At 42.7% G+C, this 18,374-nt stretch overlaps 1 protein-coding gene across 1 annotated transcript in view; it reads right to left on the minus strand.

Moving 5' to 3' along the window:
- Positions 1-2,242: 2,242 nt before the first annotated feature.
- The window catches only part of DSCAM (DS cell adhesion molecule), a 442,855-nt gene continuing 426,723 nt past the window's right edge, over positions 2,243-18,374 (minus strand). The window contains exon 33 of the mRNA XM_017810914.1: positions 2,243-3,210. Coding sequence (XP_017666403.1) covers positions 2,870-3,210 — 341 coding nt within the window. The 3' untranslated portion in view covers positions 2,243-2,869. The remainder of the gene's footprint in view (positions 3,211-18,374) is intronic.

Here is an 18,374-nt window from a genome sequence, read left to right on the forward strand (position 1 = left end):
TTACAGTCACACATCCCAAAGAGCCGGCTGGATGCAGGGCACGGAGCCAGGAACCCCACAGGGCTGAGCCTCCCTGAGTGAAGCAGCAACCCTGGTTCCACTCTGATTTCAACCAGCAGGAGCCTTGCAACGAATTTCTTTGAATATGGGCCCCCCAAAGGCGTCAGCACTTCATAAGGAGGATGGATATTGCCAGGCACGTTGAATACAGATGAGGAGGGAGTGTCATCAAGTCAAGGACGTTGGCACTTTCCAGATCGTCACTCAAATGTAGATGTGGGGAGATACTGGAATATTTCCACTCTCAGCAGTCAGCAGGAGTTTAAAATGGGAATATTTCCTCCCTATATCTCGCTGAAGGCAGATATTGGTGGGGAGCCACAGGACCAACCACCCCTGTGCTTGAGGGCAGCCGAGAGCCACAGGCGCAAATGGATCAAGCCTCAATTTTGCCCAAAAGCTTTTCACCTTTTTACAGAGGACAAAAACGAAGCTTGGAATATGGAATATAAAATTGGCCTGAGACTCAAAAGTCCTGAATGCTACTGAGAAAATCAATTTTTATTTGTACATGCAGTGCTGATGCCCCGTCCAGCTCAGGCTGAGCACAGCAGAAAGAGTTTTGAGGGAATCAAAAAGAACCAATATCTTCTGTAAAAGTTTCATTTTCTGTGGAGTTTTTCAATGGGAAATATTTAAAGAGATTTCTTTCTGCATGATTAAATCAGGTTCTTATCAACAACATTTTTCTCTATGGAAAACAAAACCACACAACAAACCAAAGCAAATGAATGGCTTAATATTTTTTTCATGTAATCATCACAGAATCATTTAGGTTGGAAAAGATCTCCAGGATCATCGAGTCCAACCTTTGACCAACCACCACCATGCCAACTAAACCATAGCACTAACACATTGTTTTTTTATTCTGTTTGAATAATTTTACTTTTTTTTTAATGGAGGTGAAAGGTTGGCGTTTTGTTTGTTTGTTAGTTTCTTGTTGGTTTTGCGAGGGGGTTTTGGTTGGTTGGTTTTTATGATGTATTTATTTTTTTTTTCTAATTTTTAACACAGTTTATGACCATATTGGTCAAATAGACAGACTAGATGGGAAGTGGTTCCTTATCTGAGTGACATCTCAGCCCTCCTTTGTATGCCCAGAAGAAGTACATACCTCCAGGATGTCTTCATTTGACTGCTTCTGCTATCATTCCCAAACTTTAGCACTTGGGCTTGACAGAGCTAAGGATGCAAATGCAGCTTGATTCTTTTCAAGCACTTTGCTAACTTACTGCCCTCACAACAACACAACTCCATTAATGATAGCAGTGAAACAATTATACATTGCTGCACTTTTCTGTTTTCCAACAACTCGAACTGCTCCTGGGGCAGGATTGTTTGCAGTAGCAGTGCCCAAACCGTCGCCCACTGGGGAAATCACAGGACATTCCCATCCTGCCCGAGCATTCCAAGCCCTGCTGCTTCCACACCCCAGCTGATACTCCCAGCCAGCATGTTTGGACTAACTTGGGGTGCTCTTCTCCTTGTTCTCCTGGTCAGGGCATGCCAAGGTGGCCAGCACACACACAGGGAGGCACTTCCCGATGCTGTTGTGTTAAACCCACTGACTGGGCTGTTCAATCTTTTATGCTTTGTATAAAACAAGTGATATCACTTCCCCTGGAATCAAAAGATGCGACAAAGTAATAGGAGCTGACAACTCCCACGTAACAAGATTTTTTTTCCTCTGAAGAAAGACACGTTGATCTTAGACCTGGAATAACTTTTTCATCCCATTTTTCCTATTATGGGAAAAGCTGAGGTTTCCCATTTCCCCCCCCCGGTCTTTATGTAAGCAACTCATTTCTGTAAGAGCTGCTCCCAAATGGACTCAAGATCCATTCATAAGGAGTAAGTAAAGTAACATCAGCACATTTCCTCTGATCCAACAAATATTGAAGCCCAACAAAAGCCTCTTGGTGTCAGATGAACCACATGCTGAGAGTCCTGGTGGGTTTGGTTCAAGGCACTCAGGACTTGCCCCCATTCTCTGCCCCATGGCAGCAAAAAAGGTGGTGGGTAAGTGAATCCCAATTTTTTTCCAAAGGTATGACCCCTGCTTCCCTTTTCTGCCCAAAGGCACAAGAAGATGTTCAGAGTATGGCACTGACATGGTTATTACACTTAGGAAAAGCAAGCCCAGCTAAAGGCAATGGAATCAGACATCACAAATAAAGGCAGAAGACCCTTTTATTTCGCATAGACAAAATGCAAAGAGTGTCTCATTAAATTAATATCAAAAAAAACCCCCAAATCAGTCTCCTCACTCCACTGACATCACTCATCCTAATTAACAACAAAAAAAAAGAACAATCAAGGACCCATTTTCTAATTAAAAAAAAAAAAAGTGCAAACATGACAAAAGACTTTTTGTTTTTCCAAATCAATGTTCCTGTTGAATTCACAAATAGGGTGATTTTTTTTTTGTGATTTTTTTTTCCCTTTTAAATCTTGTCTGATGGAACTTCCAGTTAAAATGTTTTAGTTAAGTCTCCATGCACTTCGTAGAAAATCAGTAAAAACACAAACGCTTGTGAAGATCAGAAAACTGGACTCTTTTACCCAAAAATTCAGATGTCCAGTCGGATGAAGCTCACACTCAGACAGAAAAAAAGCAAGAGAGTCTTTGCACTGTCTGTCGTTCATATTATTATTTTTTTTTTGTCAAATATTTTGGCAATCTTCTTCTTTAATTATAAATATTGGAATTCAATAAAAAAAAGGTAGCTTTCATTGGATTTGTTTGTTTGTTTGTTTGTTTGTTTTCAGTGTAAATATTTACAGCCACTGTCCAGCCATGCTCTTTGTGTTATACCAGGGTGTAAGATTTTGCGTAGGGATTGTTTCCTTTCAAGTGGCCCCGGGAGTCCAGCAGGGATTCTTGGGAGCTGCTCATTTTTGCTGCCTGTCCCAGCTCAGCTCCTTCTCGCTGAGGTAACGTTGCCACAGCACCAGGTTGCCATGACTGAACATCCCTCGTGGAGGATGTCTCCATGGGGATCGGCTCCAGGACGGTGGGGCGCTTCAAGGTCCGGCTTTTCTGGGGCTCCAAGCAGGCTTGGCCCAAACCCAGGTCTCTGCTCGTGCCCTGCACGCCACGGTTCAATAAAAAGTCCATCCTAAGGTAGGGTGGCAAATGCATGAGATCACCTGGGGAGGCAAAAGGGGAAGATAAGTCTTTATTTATAAACATACGTTGTGTTTTCGCTCATTTGGACGGGGGGAGCCGACCAAAGTGGAGGGTTTGTGATCAACCCAACTGCAGCATTTATAATGGACACGTTGATTTTCAGCCATTCACTGTGCTAGGATCATCCAGAATCATGCATCAACACACTCCTTTTGGGCACATCCATAAGAATTCACTATTAATATTTGTTTCCATGATAGAATGACGACAACGAGGAGTGCGATGCACTTTACGGGCACTCAGGGCAGGACGAAGATAAAACTGAAAAGACCAGGAGGTTTTTTTCTCAAAATCCTAAAAAAAAGGCCTCGGTTTTAATTTTCGTGAAGGCTCAGTACATTTCCATTTCCTATCTTCCATTTCTTGTTTTCCATTTTAAATGGGAACCTTCACAATTCCAATTAATGGCCCCCAATCTTGAGTGGAATGACTAAAATGTTTAAAATGGATGCAAGAGTGTTAAGGCCATAGTCTTAAAGGGATTGCTGAATAACACAGAAACATTCCAGTCCTGAATATACCCACATTTAACTGCCAACCATCATCACTGGGTCTAAATCACCAATGATTTTTTACCACTGTGGCCATCAATGTGCTGCTGTTTTTGTGGTAGCAAAATGCACTGGGGCACCCAAGCCTCTGCATCAGCCTTTCTTTCTGTTCTGTATTGTCAAGAAAACCTCTTATTTGTTGTTTTCCCTTGATTCCTGGGCCTGTTAGGTATTCATAATGTTCCTTCAAGGAAATGAGAGGTAATCAGGCACGTAATGACATTCCCTTCTAAAAATATGTGATGGTATAACCTCACATAGGTATGAAAAAAAAAAAAGAAACAGTTAAAGGAGGATTCAATAAGAGTATTCCCCCTTCTTTGCAGACCTCTGCAGGTGTGTAGCCCCTTTTTTTTTTATGGCAGACATCAAACCCACAGCCTCATCTACAGATGGGATGCATCCTGAATGTTTAAAGTCGGAGACTCTTGGCACCTGAGCCTACATGAGCTATTTACAGCAGCAGAAATTAAGGCTGACCTGTGCCAGTGGCATAAACAAGAGAGCAGGAAAGCATTTCTTCATAATAAAACAATGCATAACAGTTGCATTTTTCCTAACCCAGATAAAAGCTGTCTGATGACCTAAAATAAAACAGGCCCTTTGCTTTCTCACATAAGTCAAGGCACTGCAAGTCTTACCTAAAAGACCAACAGCATCTGCTCCATCCATAATTTCAGGTCACAGGCAGAGAATTGCTGAGCAGTTACATTTGGACAGAATCCCTGTTTATTCCTATAGAAATCCCCAAGCACTGTCTGACACCATATGCTTTATTCTGGCTCCATCTCCAGCACAGACACATGGCACACATTTTTTGACCCCCGTGGAGTAAGATGTGAGTGTCTCAAGATTGGGCTGACATGCACCTTGGCAACATCTAGGTAGGGTTGGAGAGAGAGGGGAGGTTTATACTTATAATCCCACTGATTGCCACTTGAAAAATGAATTGTGTTAACTTTAACTGGGTTTATTTACCTCATTCTCCTACATTACCTTTCATGCCGGACACATTGTGCATATGAGGCTCATTTCAGCTGCGACAGCAACGTACCTGCTGCTGGGGTAAAGTACAGCAGGATGTGGACACATGGCCTGGCAGGTGCAGAGAGGCACCAAATCACTCCAGTTCTTCACAGGCATTGAGCTGAGCTGCCTGTGGATACATCTGTGCTGCCCAACACCTTCCCTGTCCCCCTGGAACCCAGAAACCCATCCCCTGGTCACCCATGCTGCACCTCAGTTCCTTACTTTTGCACTCCCTTTTAGCCCAAGTCCTTCCAAAATGCAGTTTGCTCCGAAGACCATTCCCTGTGGGCTGCAGGGAGGAGACAGCCTGGATGAGAAATGCTCATACCACTTGGTCCCTGGGGCTGTATCTTGGGCAGCATCCCGGTATCCTAAATAAGGAGCCCTGTTCCTCCCCACCCCTCCCCAGTGGGGGAGAGAGGCAGGAGTGTAGGAGTGAGTGATGCTGCCCCATGGACCTGTCTCTGCCCACTGACAAGGTTGTTGAGGGCCTTGATTTGGCTGCCTCAGGGGTGGGTTTTCACTGGCAGGTCCCAGAGAAGGTGGGCAGCAAAATGCACCTCTGACGCGGCAACAGCCGTGTGAAAACTTTGTGACTAATTATGGTGCCAAAGTAATACCTTCCCCCTTCTCAGGGATGCTTAGAGACTGCTGGGGTCAGAAAGGGGGGTTTCTCCAGCAATCCCATGCTAAATAGGGGTCTTTCAGCCCAAGAAGAAGAGGACTAATTTTCTAGGTCGAATCTGATCCTGGAGGCAGGATGGGAGAGCTGGGGGTGTTCTTGTGGAGAAGAGAAGGCTCTGGGGAAACCTTAGAACCTGTTCCAATGCCTCAGGGGGCTACAAGAGAGCTGGAGAGGGACTTTTAACAAGAACATGGAGTGATAGGATAAGGAGTAATGGGTTTAAACTGAAGGAGGGTAGTGTTAGATTAGATTTTAGGAAGAAATTCTTCCCTGTGAGGGTGGTGAGGCCCTGGCACAGGTTGCCCAGAGAAGCTGTGGCTGCCCCATCCCTGGAATTGTCCAAGGCCAGGTTGGACAGGGCTTGGAGCAACCTGGGCTAATGGAAGGTGTCCCTGCCCATGGCAGGGGGTGGCACTGGATGATCTTTAACTTCCCTTCCAACCCAACCCATTCCATGATTCTATTTCCCACAACAATCAGCCTTTTCCCAAAGCTGTCTGTCGCCCCAACACCGTTTGTGACGAGTTGCTGCCAGGCAGCACAACACCCACTGCCTCGTTAACACCTGCCAGGTCCTTTCACACCCATTCCCTCTTCCTACTGCATGTTCTGCTTTCCGTTTGACTCTCTGGGAAGGAGCTGGAGCGGAGCAGCAGCCGGAGCACGGCTCATTGGCAGTTCCCTGTGGATACCTTGGAGAGCTGCTCCTGTGCCTTACACATTTCCACTTCTTCAGAGCAATGGGTTTGAGTGGACTATAAAATATGAGCGTTGAACCTTGCAGAGATGGAGATTCGTTTTCAAGCTGCTGTCTAGACATTTCTCATGTGTATTTAGGAGCTTCAGGCTATGTGAAAAAGACCTTTCCCCCCCCCCTCCTTAAATCTACATAAGAAAGCACAGTCAATAATCTGTGTAAACAATATGCAGTCATTTCACTGTAATTTTCTAAATGTCTGGGGGCAAAGTTCCAACAGGATTGCAGTAATGAGAAGCCACAGAGTGTAACTTGCTCTCCAAAGCTGGGTGCTGGAAGCACATGGCTTACACAGAGCCCTCGTTATTTGATGTGATGTACACATTTTCCCATCACAAAAAGTGCCACTGCTCCTTCTTATCCACGAGAAGGGTCTTTCCCAGCAACTGCTCGTAAAACAAAGCACATTATTAAAATCAGCGGCGAAGAAAAATTTGGAGAATGGAAACTTTTTTCTTCTCTGCTTGGATTGAAACGGCCTCACAGGAAAAAAAAAAAAAAAAAGGTCTTTGATTTATAAGAACTAATGGGTTTCTGACTTGAAAACACAGTCTTTGAAATATAACCGCAGGGGTTCACTTTTGCCTTTCCTACATCAATTTTGAAGGTACTTTTGAGCAGAATAAAAGCTTCTTGCTGTATCTGTGGAGCTGCTTGGAAAGACCTTGGTTCCTATCCTCTGGACACAACAGTGGAGACATTATTTTTTTTTTTTTTTTTGTTTCCTGCTATTCATCTGAATGGTGTTTTTTTCAGGGAAAGCATATGAAGTTTCAGGACGGTTCATTGCCTTTGATGCTCTAATTACCTCTTTTCAGCTGTGTGTGTGCCTTATTAGTAATGAAAGCAAACCTTTCAAGTGCATGAGCACTGCAAACGAGCATGTTTAATAATTCATGCATTTTGGCTTAATTAGTACAAAAGACATTCTAAAACTATAGTTTTCTGGTGCATTTTTTTTAAAAAAATGGGGTTTGGACTGGATGATCTCCAGAGGTCCCTTCCAACCCCAACCTTTCTGTGATTCCAAGATTTTTAAAAAGGGAAATTTGCTGTATTAGAACCCTGAGTCTGTAGAGAAATGATAAACATCCAGTCAAATCTGAATGCAGCAATTTAAGCCAGAGCTACCTCAATCTGTTTTTTTTCTGAGTGCCAACCCTCTAATGAATTATTTAGTATAGAACATTTAAGAAAATGTTGGCTCAAATAAATATTTGTAAACAAATGCTAAAAATAACTTACTATGATATTTACCATAAGCAACATATTCTACCATTTTCTGAGTTAATGCAGCACTGGGCAATAAATAGTTCCCTTTATTTCAGTACAACTAAGCTAATATAAAACAAGTTTTGCAAAAAAACAAGAGATTTTTAGCCTTATTCTAGAGGTCAACTTCAGGTATGGGCAAGGTTGGGATGAATCTGACAGGCTACGTGGAGGGAAAAATATCACTGCTCAACTTTTCTTGGATTTTCTTCAAGATATCTGTCTTGTCTGCAGAACTAAAACTCCTTTCTCCCAAAAGATTTACCTCATTCCTCTTTCAAATGCCAGAGAGCTTGTATGGTTTTTTTTCTTTCATCTCTTCAGAAAAAAAAATAAATCTAAGGATTTGTGCTATTTTCAAATACACAGATCATCCCAGACTGCAAAAAAGAGGCTCTTACCAAGTTTTTACATGATAGCTCTGTGCATTTTCTCATGAATCATAACCTCCACTAAAGCAAAAGCAATTTATCTTCACAACACTCCAGCACAGCCTGATGGTTTTCAAGTTTTGGTTGCCATGTGAAGGAAATTCCGTGCTATTTGAAGCATTATTTTTGAGAATTTTGTAAAGTAGGGCTGGTGACTATGACAGGATATTCTGTTTAACAAAGGTAGGAATGAGACAAGTTGAGTAGGGCTTTCACACATCTTACTTCAACAGGTGAGTGGGCAAAAAAAAAGCTCTCAGAGATCTCCCTGGAATGATCCCATGGGATCAGAAATCATGCCAGAGTTGAATCCATACAGCTCTGTTGGTACAGGTGAGGTGCTGATGTAGTTTTGTGGGTTTGGGACCTGAGCATGACCTTGTGCAGTGCTGGGGGTGTTCAAGGGCTGGTGAAGCTGGAATGCCACTATGCTGGGAATCTCTTGGCTTGCCCTGACTTTGGAAGGGGAAGCATTGGTGGGATGTTGTGTTTTCCTTTCAAAGGAAGCAAATGAGACAGAGCTGCTGACAAATAGCTTTAAGTCCTGGTTTATGCGGATTAAAAAATTATGTGGGTTTTTCCAGCTCACTTGCACAGTAACTAAATCAGTTTGCTGCTGCTCACAGGCTGTTCTTCAGGACAAAGGCTGCCTATAAGAAAAACTTGCATTAGAAACAAGGAAAGAGAGGAGGGTTTGCAAGGCCAAGGTGAGAGGCTGGATGAAAAAAAACGAGCATAAGCGATGTTCAGAGGTGTTTGTCCTGTCAAAACCTGACACACCATTAAAAGTGAGCAGGCAAAGCTTTCTTAGACAGCAGTAGCTTGATCTGCAGCCAGACTGATAGCAGCACAATAACATTCCTTACAATTGCTGCTGTCAGTGTTTGAAACCTGCTGGTGCTCCCTCTCTGTCCATCTCCTGCCCGTGTATCCTGCACTGATCCCGCAGAGCATTCCGCACTGCGCCGCAACCATTCCCACACCGACAGGCTGAGAGTCAGCCCTGCAGGCTCCCAGCACGCTGCAGCACCAGGTATAAATACTCTTAATGAGCAATAAAGCCAATTATGTGGTTACTTTGATCCTGTGTCCTGCTCAGCCAAGCAGGGAGGGGTAAAGACGATCAGTCCTGCACCTCCTTGCTCGGCTGATATCGGGATCTGTTCAGCGTGGGACTGCCTCCCTACGTTTTTGTTTGCTAATTATTATTTTCTGGCAAATGTTGCTGTAAAATGCCACAAAGTGAACAGCAAAAAAGGATGCTTTGAATGACAGGGCTCCACTCTCTAGAGGCAGTATTGATCAGTAATTGAAATGGAGGGGAAATTTTCCACATGGAAATTACTGATGGGGCAAACGAATGGAAACCTCAGCTCGCAGTCAACAGGAGCACACCATTACCAGCACATTCAGGAGCTCACAGACTCCTTCTGAGCCCACTTTTTCAAGACAAAAAGTGGATTTAACGATTCTCTGAGGTGATCCAGAATAAATGGCAAAAGGTCTGAGTGCTCCTTAAATTACAGTCTTAGGAGCAGGCGAGCAGCAGAAGGGAAAAGGAAGGAGAGAGAGGGCAGGGCAGAGCCTCCTCATTAGTGAAAATGCTGCTGCAAGAGCAGGCACAGGGTCTTCCCTTCCCCAGAGTAGCTTCAACCTCTGCTCAGCTGCCCAAGAAAAATGATTGAAGTGCTCAGCGTTTGGGGGACACTTTTAAACTGACTGAATGGATACTGTTGGACGAGGCCAACGGGGTGTCTGGATCCACTCCAGCTGCCAACCTGCCCTTCAGGGCTCTGTTACACCATCACATCTCCTGGGCATCTCACTGTGTTTCTGCAGACAGCAAAACACCCCATCTTTATGCTGTTTATATTTGTGATCATCTAAATAGGAAACAGGTGAAAAGTGTTAGAAAAATAGCCAAATTTCCCATTTCTAGATGGAGAAAACAGAATTCCCCATCATCCCTGCAGGGCTTTATAACTGGCATTTTTCTCTGTGAAAACTGCACCTCCACAGATAATTTGGAGATCTATAACACCTAGTTAAATGCTGCACGTTGCAGTCTGCTAAAAGTGGCATTTTCATGCAAATATTCAAAATACCAGCTGTGTTTCACAGCAAAAAAATAAAACCAACAGTTGCTGTTGACTGCAATCCTTGGAGTTATCTCTTAAGAAACACCAGGATATCAGTAAAACTGTAGTTCCGGAGCCAAATTTGCTACTGCTATAAATCAGTGGCTATATTGATTTCAGCAAGACTATAAATTGATTTATACTTACTGGAGATTAGGTTTAAGTGACTGAAAATGAGGATTCCAACTAATGTGGACTTTTTTCAAAGGTGATTCATTTTGTCATTTAGAGTTAAACCTTCCGATTCCAAGAAAAAGTCTTTTGATCAAAGTGTCTTAAAGCAAAAGCATGGCTGCTGTAGTTTAACTGAGGACATACAGCTGAGCTACATCAACACAACAGTCTGTGCACCTGTCTGACTGCATGGCAGGAGGCTTGATTATCACTTTGTTGCCTGTTCCTGAAAGGTTCAATGAAACAGGAACTGAAGCGCGGTTTTGGTTTGTGTTTCTCTCAGCAGAACTTCGGTCTTTTAATTTAGTTCTGCACTTTCAGAAGATCTGTCAGATGCTTTGTACCTTTCAGAAGTAACTTCAAGGAGCGGTGACGTATTTTTAAAGGCCTCTCTGCCACTGAGCTGAGTAAGGAAGGAAAAACTGATTAATTCCAGGGGTCAGATAGATTTAGACCCTATGGATCTGCCATGTGGATGCTCGGCCTCACACGGCCGGGGCACCTGCAGTACCGACGCCCTCCTGTTTTGATTTAATGTGATGCCTAAGTTATAAAAACATGTAAAAGGGGCCTCACTCTGCGAATCAATACAAGCTCCAGAGGTAAAGTCAGCAAATTTGTCAATAAATAATGAAATGATGATAGAAAAGTGAAGTCCGGGAGCGCTGCTTTTCCGCCTCGGCCTTGTCACGCAAGCGGCCTCATGCATTTTTAAGGATGCTCTGAGAAAGCACTCTCCTGCCCGCTGGCTGGGAAAACACGGAAAACCAGGCTGGAGCCCTGACTCAGGTGACCCTGGTTAGCAAAGCTGGAGTTTTAAAACTCATTTGCTGCTCCTGGATGCAGCGAACAGAAACTGTTCAATTATACAGCACTTCAGCCGAGGGTTAAATCGATCGCGGCTCCATGGAAACTGGCATCCCTCACGGGCTTATTCCTGGGATTAATTCCAGTTAAGAGACTGGATTTCAGCAGAGAGGATGGAGAGGTGAGGAGTCTGAAGCATATTTATGAAATCAGAACTGTGTTGACCTCAACAGGCTCAGGTCATACCCATGAATTCATGGATGAACCTGGCCATGCCAAGGAAACAGATAAGCCAAACGCTCTCCTAACAGACACAGGGAGGTCAGGCTACAACAAGGAAACCAATATCAGCACTGCCCTGCTGCTCTGCTGAATTCATGGATGAACTGGTGCCACTGGGACTCCACATGTCCATCAGTTTGAGTCACCTGAGTGTTGCTGATGAGGTGTATCATGGCATTTTTGTTAATTAATCCACCGGGACCAGAAGTTCTCACATTTGAATTAAGGATGCTGACACAAAAAGGTGAACAATACTAAAACACATCTGCTGTGCTTTAAAGGCCAGCCTATAAAGAAGCCCTTTCATGGATGGCAAAGACCATCACTACAGTCAGATGAAGAATGTACTGTTAAAACAAAAGTTGGTTTCTCTAGTGATATGATTTCCCACTTTAATTTCAAAAAATAGCACGAGCATGACCTTTCATGCAGGTAAGATTTGCTTTACATTTTCAGATGTCACAGTCTCAGTCCTCCTGTAGATCTCAGATTACATTCAGGTCCTCTTGTCACAGGGGAAATGAGCAGAGCCTGAAGCCACTTAAATCAGGAACAGCTGTAAATGACTACAAGGACCTTAAAGCAAGGCTAGATCAGTTCTTGTCTGCAGGAAACAACTGCTGCTGGTTACCTTGGGCTGTCTAAAAGCCCCCACAGAAATCACACACACTGTGTCTCAACACTGTGAAGGTGAAATTATTTGACATTTTCGAAATGAAAATGGCACAAGCAGGCAAAATCTAGTTTTTTATAGAATTGAGACTCTTAACTGAACTGCTCTAAGAATCTGGTGCTAATTGAAGCGGACACAGCATCTTTGGTTTGATTTGCTGGTGGTTTTAGAAATTTAATAGTGAAGTTATGACTGTAAGAACACGAAAGTAGCTGAAAAATACTGATAAATGTAATCCTTGCTTTAGGCATAAAACTCTCCACTAACTACAGTTCCATGAAATGCCTCCAGAGCTACAGAAAACAAGGGCAGTCTACTTTAATAGCTGTAGCTTATATACATATATATATATATATATATATAAGGACCACAAAGGAAATAATCAGCTTTAAAAAAACTAAATTAAATTCAGATTTTAAAAAATATCACTTTGAAGAGGAAAGATTTTGTTGGTAATCAAAAGACAGGAGATGGGCATTCTTGAAAGGGGGCTTCCCTTAACATGCAGCTTTTAGTCTATCACAAAGCAAAAAAAACCCCAACTTTCCACTATCCCAGGTTGGTCCAAGCCCTGTCCAACCTGGCCTTGAACACTTTCAGGGATGGGGAACCCACAGCTTCTCTGGGCAACCTGTTCCAGTGCCATCAATGACTTGAATTTAGCTTGCAGACATCTTGTATACTGCCTAAATTGGAACTTCCACATTACAATAGCTTTGTATGTATAACCAAAAAACCTATTTAAACTCAAGATTCACATCAATATATTTTTCCTTTCTGACCCAATAATATTCTAGCTTTTGATCTGAACCTTTTTAAGCTCATTTTTCTTGCACTGGCAAGGTTAAAAATCCTGCAGTGTGAACCTTCCCACCTGTAAACACACCAGAATAAAAATGCAAGCCAACGATTTCAAGTGTGTAGTCATGTCAAATTAAATGGAGAATTAAATGGTTTTCATCCCTGCAGAACATTCAGCTTTTCTCAGCTGAAGGAGAAAAAGCTCCTGATACTCCACAGAAATAAAACCTGAGACAAGATAAAGGCAATTTCCTCTCATCACTGATGTGCCATTTCTATGATAAGCAGCAAATGGCACAGTCTGTCTCTTTGTGACATGTTCCTAGTTTTCCAACAGTGCAGTAGAAAATAAAAAAAAGGTGTTCCAGGCACAGGAGAATTTAATATGGAAACATTAGAGGTGCTCTCCAGAGGAGTAAATTCAGAATATGTCACATAAACATAAGCAAGTATGCATAAAAGTTAACATACACATTAAGAGTGTTTAGTACAGTTAAAAATGTAGGCAAGAAGGGTTTTTTTCTCCACTTACAACTGTTCTGCCTGTCTTGCTGTTTTTTCCACCTGCCTATTTTGATTTGCCTCCTTAAGTACTTCTCAAAACTGGACCTTGGTCTCCCATTGTGGAGTCAGGATGATGATTTCTTTGTTCTATATACATGTTATATATAGTGGGTGTATACGCAAACACTTTTATTATATTTGTATATTTTCTGTTAGAGCAGTGCAAGTGCAAAACTGAAAAAGAAAACAATCCATATCTTTGCCTTTACATACTTTACTGCGGGATTTCTGAACAAAAAACAGGTCAAACATCGATTCCTCCGTATTGAAGAAACTCAGTTTTGGATCTGGAAACTGTGGAACTGTGCAACTGCACTTTCAGTCAATGCAGGGTAATATAACAGGCATGGGAAAAGGAGGCTAAAGGTGAGCTGTGAAGAGTTCCAGCCTTTGCTGAATCCCCAGTGGCCAAATTCGTATCGGATCCAGTTACAGCCTCAGCTTGTAGAGCTCTGCCAGCAGCTTTCCAATAGAAAGCAAGTCTCCAAATACACTCCAATCATACTTGCCTGGATCAGAAGAGGGAAATCATCCCTTCACCCCTGAACTCACAGGTCAGTGGAAAAGAGTTCACATCTCAGGTTACAGGGCTGAGATTGGAAAAACACTGTGCTTTCTATTACTGCGTGGCTCTTATTCCTCTTTTTGTGCTAAGCAGCTTATTTTTATCTGTAGTGACCGGAATGCTGGAAAAGAAGATTTGTTTCATGGCTTGGGTGTTTAAAACAACATTTAGGCACTGCAGGTGATATCCAGACTGTATTTTAAGGGACCCTTGTAAATCATTATTTAATGAAGTGCTTGGATTCTGTAGGTTAATACCTGTCTACACATCAAGACTTCGCTGTACAAGTCAACAGGATTAGTCAAAGCAGTGAGAAACTTGTAAATTGGGTCAAGAATCCTAATTTAAGGCATCTGAAATACTGAAAGAACTTGATCTTTCAGCAAAGCTGGAGAGGTTAAATCAGTGTTTTTTTCTAGTCAACATGCAGTGGGCTGAGGGCTCGACTCAAGCTTCTTGACTCAGGTGTCCAGCTGTTAAATCCCAAAGTGTCCACACTTGGATACTGAGAGCTTGGCTCAGAGTAGGCCTGGCCTGGCCTTGGGCTGATGTTAAAAGGTGATATCTGCTGGACAAATCTCCTCTGGGACACTGGGAACAAGGAGAAGGGCTGGCAGACAGGATGGAGCTCTGCCCTTCCTCACCAACCACCAGTGCAAGGGCAGCAGGAGGGAAGTGCTTCCAGAGGAGCAGGGGCTCAGCAAAGGGCTGCTCCTGCCTTGCACAGGTTTAAGAACCCAGGAAAGCACTCGGGTTCCCTATGGAGCAGTGGGGTGTTCTTTCCATGGCTGTGAAATCAGTCCCTAGAAAATGCTTTTTTTTCAGAGCCTGCCTCTCTACAACTGCCTCTTCTCCTCACTCATGACCAGGTTTCTTTCAAATCTGGTTCCTTTCATCAGCTGAGAGTTTACAGAGGGAGTTTTGAGATAGAAAATCTCGTGGTTTAAATGGATTTTAAAATCCCCTCATCTGATATACCCAGTGAGTGATATCTTTTCTCTGGGACTGCATCTGAGATGTTTTACTCCCTCAGGGTTTGTATGTTATGATTTCCAAGCAGACAAGGATGGACAAAATGAGCTTGCACTTCCTTTGAGACATCAGACAACTTTCTGCCTGGTCCAAGTCAAGCTAATGCTTAATATCATATATTTGAAGAGGTTCTTTTTACTGCTGATTAGCATAAGAGAAAAACATAACTGGGGGTTTGAGTTTTGCAGTACCCCTGTGGAAGGGAGGTTTCTGCAAATGGCAAGAGACCTGATGAAAATTTTCTAGATATTTTCTGTTCAAGCACTGGTCAGATATTATTTCTTCCAAGCATGAACTCCATTGCCAGATGATGCAATCAGAGGTCTGTCTACAAAAAAATACATAAATAGCACTTGGGAAGCACAGAAATATCAAAACATTTCCCAGTTAATAGCTGTTCTTTTCTCAAGCACAATAATTTAGGAGGAAAGAGAAGGAAAAAACCCAACAGGCTTCTTGGCTGAGGCTATTACTGAGATTTAAAATGATAATAATGGGAATCTATTTTTAATAAAGTGCTACTGCAATGTTTATTGCAGTTAAGAATAATTGTTGTGATAACTCAATTTGTGGTTATTATTTTTAAAACAGAAAAAAAAGAAACATTACTATAAAACTCTTTGAACCTCCACAATTATCTTCCCTTTTTTTACTTTACAGACTCTTTGATGGCACAGTGGGAGGTAGGAAGAGAGTGCATTTCTTTCCAATTTCTGTCCCTCTTTGGAGGATGAAGGACTGACTCATTTGTCAACTTCTCAGATAAACTCTGGGTAACAATTGCTGAAATTTATGAATATTTATGTGAAAACTGCCTCAGTTTTGCTCTGGAAGGACCTGCTATACTGTTGAGATGATTGCTCCATATTCCTGTTCCTCGAGGAGCTGTTCTTTCTAACCAGAATTCTGGTTAGTGACAACTGTGGGGAGGAGAAGAGTCCTCCCAGTCCCAAACTTCTGGGAGTTTAGATGCTGAGAAAGATGCAATAATAACATACTGCCATCATTTTTATACCATGAAGAATATTCACACTGCACAGAGGTTAAGACCCACTTTTCTAAAGGATGTGATTCATCCCACGGGTTTAAAATACTGCTGTGCTGTATTTTATTTACTACTTATTTATTTACTGCTTCAATCTTCTCCCTTAAGGTGCCTCCTGGGACACATGACTATTCATAGAATCACAGAACAGTTTGGGTTGGAAGGGACCTTAAAGATCATCCAGTTCCAACCCCCTGCCATGGGCAGGAACACCTTCCACTATCCCAGGTTGCTCCAAGCCCTGTCCAACCTGGCCTTGAGCACTTCCATGGATGGGGCAGCCACAGCTTCTCTGTCAACCTGTTCTAATCTCATCTTTTCCCAAAAATCTACTTTTGGAGTTGCAAAGATCAGAACACATGGACATGCCTTTCAAAACACTGAACGTAGGAATTAATTAAAAATATCTTACTTCCATTTCCTGTAGCTATGACTTTTGAAAAGTTTAAGAAAAGTGCAACTTCTGAAGTCTATTTTATTGAAGACTGTTTAATGACACCTTCTCTATAAACCTTAAAGTTTTGGCCTGGTGTCAGGACAATGATCCAGAAAACATCTGTAGATGTTTGTACAGTCAACCAGAAGTAGCCTCATGTCTAGGAGAGCTGGTTGATATTCAAGGATCACCTCCTCCAAGCTCAATGAGCACAAAAATGCCTGGAGCCCTGCATGGATGAACAAGGATCTCCTGGCAAAACTCAGGCACAAAGCAGGAGCACCCAAAAGGGTGAAAACAGGCACAGATAATCCAGAGGGAAAACAAAGATACTGTCCAAACATGCAGAAATGTGGTTAAGAAGTTAAATCTGGCCAGGGAAGTCAAAGACAACAGGAAAGTCTTCTGTCTTCTGTAAGGATATGTATTGTCATGGTGAGTGACAGCAGGAAGGCCAGGGAAAATGTGGAAGTGTTTGGAGTGAGGAAGATCTACCCTTGGTGTACAAGGATCATGTCAAGGAGTATTTAAGCAAACTGGATCCATGTAAATCCATGGATTTTGATGGAATGCACCTACAAGTGCTGAGGGAAATGGGAGATATCTTTGTGAGGCCACTCTCAATGATCTTTGATTGCTTATGGTGGTTGGGAGAAGTGCCTGAAGACTGGAAGAAATTAAATGTCAGTCCTGCCTTCAAGAAGGACAAGAAAGAGGATGCAGGAACCAACAAGCCACTTATCTCCATCCCTGGGAAAGGGATGGAGCAGTTAATCCTGGAAACCATTTTTAGGCACATGAAGAACAAAAGTCAGCATGGATTCAGCAAGGGGAAGCCACGCTTGACCAACCTGATAACCTTATACAGTGATTGGCTTGGGAGATGAGTGGAAATCAGTAAATATTGTCTCCTGTGACTTCAGAAAGGCTTTTGACACTGTCTCCTGTAAGATCCTCATGGAGAAGCTGATGAATTATGGGACAGAGGAGCAGATAACCAGGTGGATTGAAAACTGGGAGGCGTGGCTGACACACCAGAGGGTCATGGTGCCATCCAGAGGGACCTGGAAATGCTGGAGAAAGGGGACAAAACAAACCTCGTACAGATCAAACAGGGGAAGGGCACAGTCCTGCACTTGTGAAGGAACAACCCTAGTACATGCTGAGGGCCACCCAGCTGGGAAGAAGCTTTGCAGACCCTGGGGGTCCTGGTAGACATCAAGTAGAACATGAAGTGTTTGATCAGGAGACTTGACTATATAGGTACCACAGAATCCTATGGGAGGCTCAGGAAAACCAAGGGAACAATCAGTGACATGAGTTGGGGTGCCCTCAGAAACTCACAGGAAGGTCTTCTGAAGCCAAGACTCAGGTGATCCAACATTTTGCTTGCTCACACCAAACACTTATGGGCAGGAAAAAGCTAAGAATTAATACTCAGTCAGTTATGCTTGGCAAAGTCTTCACCAGTAAATTCCATCCTTACTTTTCCTGTGTAAAGTTGCAGCTTTGCCATGGGGTAAATTAGTTGCCAAATGTCCCATTTATCAACATAACTTTTTCTAACTGTCTTTCTGAGAGTGTCTTGTAAGTGCTGGGAGATAATTTGGGAAAACAAACATTACTTATTGCAAACTCTTGAACCTTTACTGCAACCACAAGTTGCAACAGGAAGAGTTTGAAAAGCAAGGTCAGAAATTAGGAAAGAAGAGGAAGAAGTTATTGGAAGTGACATTGTCCAAGAAGGATTGAGTTGGCTGAGAAGAAAAGCAAAGCACCATGAAAACAGGTAAAAGTTATCTTGAAAGAAAAGGCTTACTTCAAGGAAAAATAAAGGTGTGCTGAAGCAGTTTTATCTCAGATGTTCTCATCTACTGAATCT

The sequence above is a fragment of the Lepidothrix coronata genome, unplaced genomic scaffold (genome assembly GCF_001604755.1).
Source record: "Lepidothrix coronata isolate B3197 unplaced genomic scaffold, Lepidothrix_coronata-1.0 Scaffold30, whole genome shotgun sequence".
NCBI classification, from domain to species: Eukaryota; Metazoa; Chordata; class Aves; order Passeriformes; family Pipridae; genus Lepidothrix; species Lepidothrix coronata.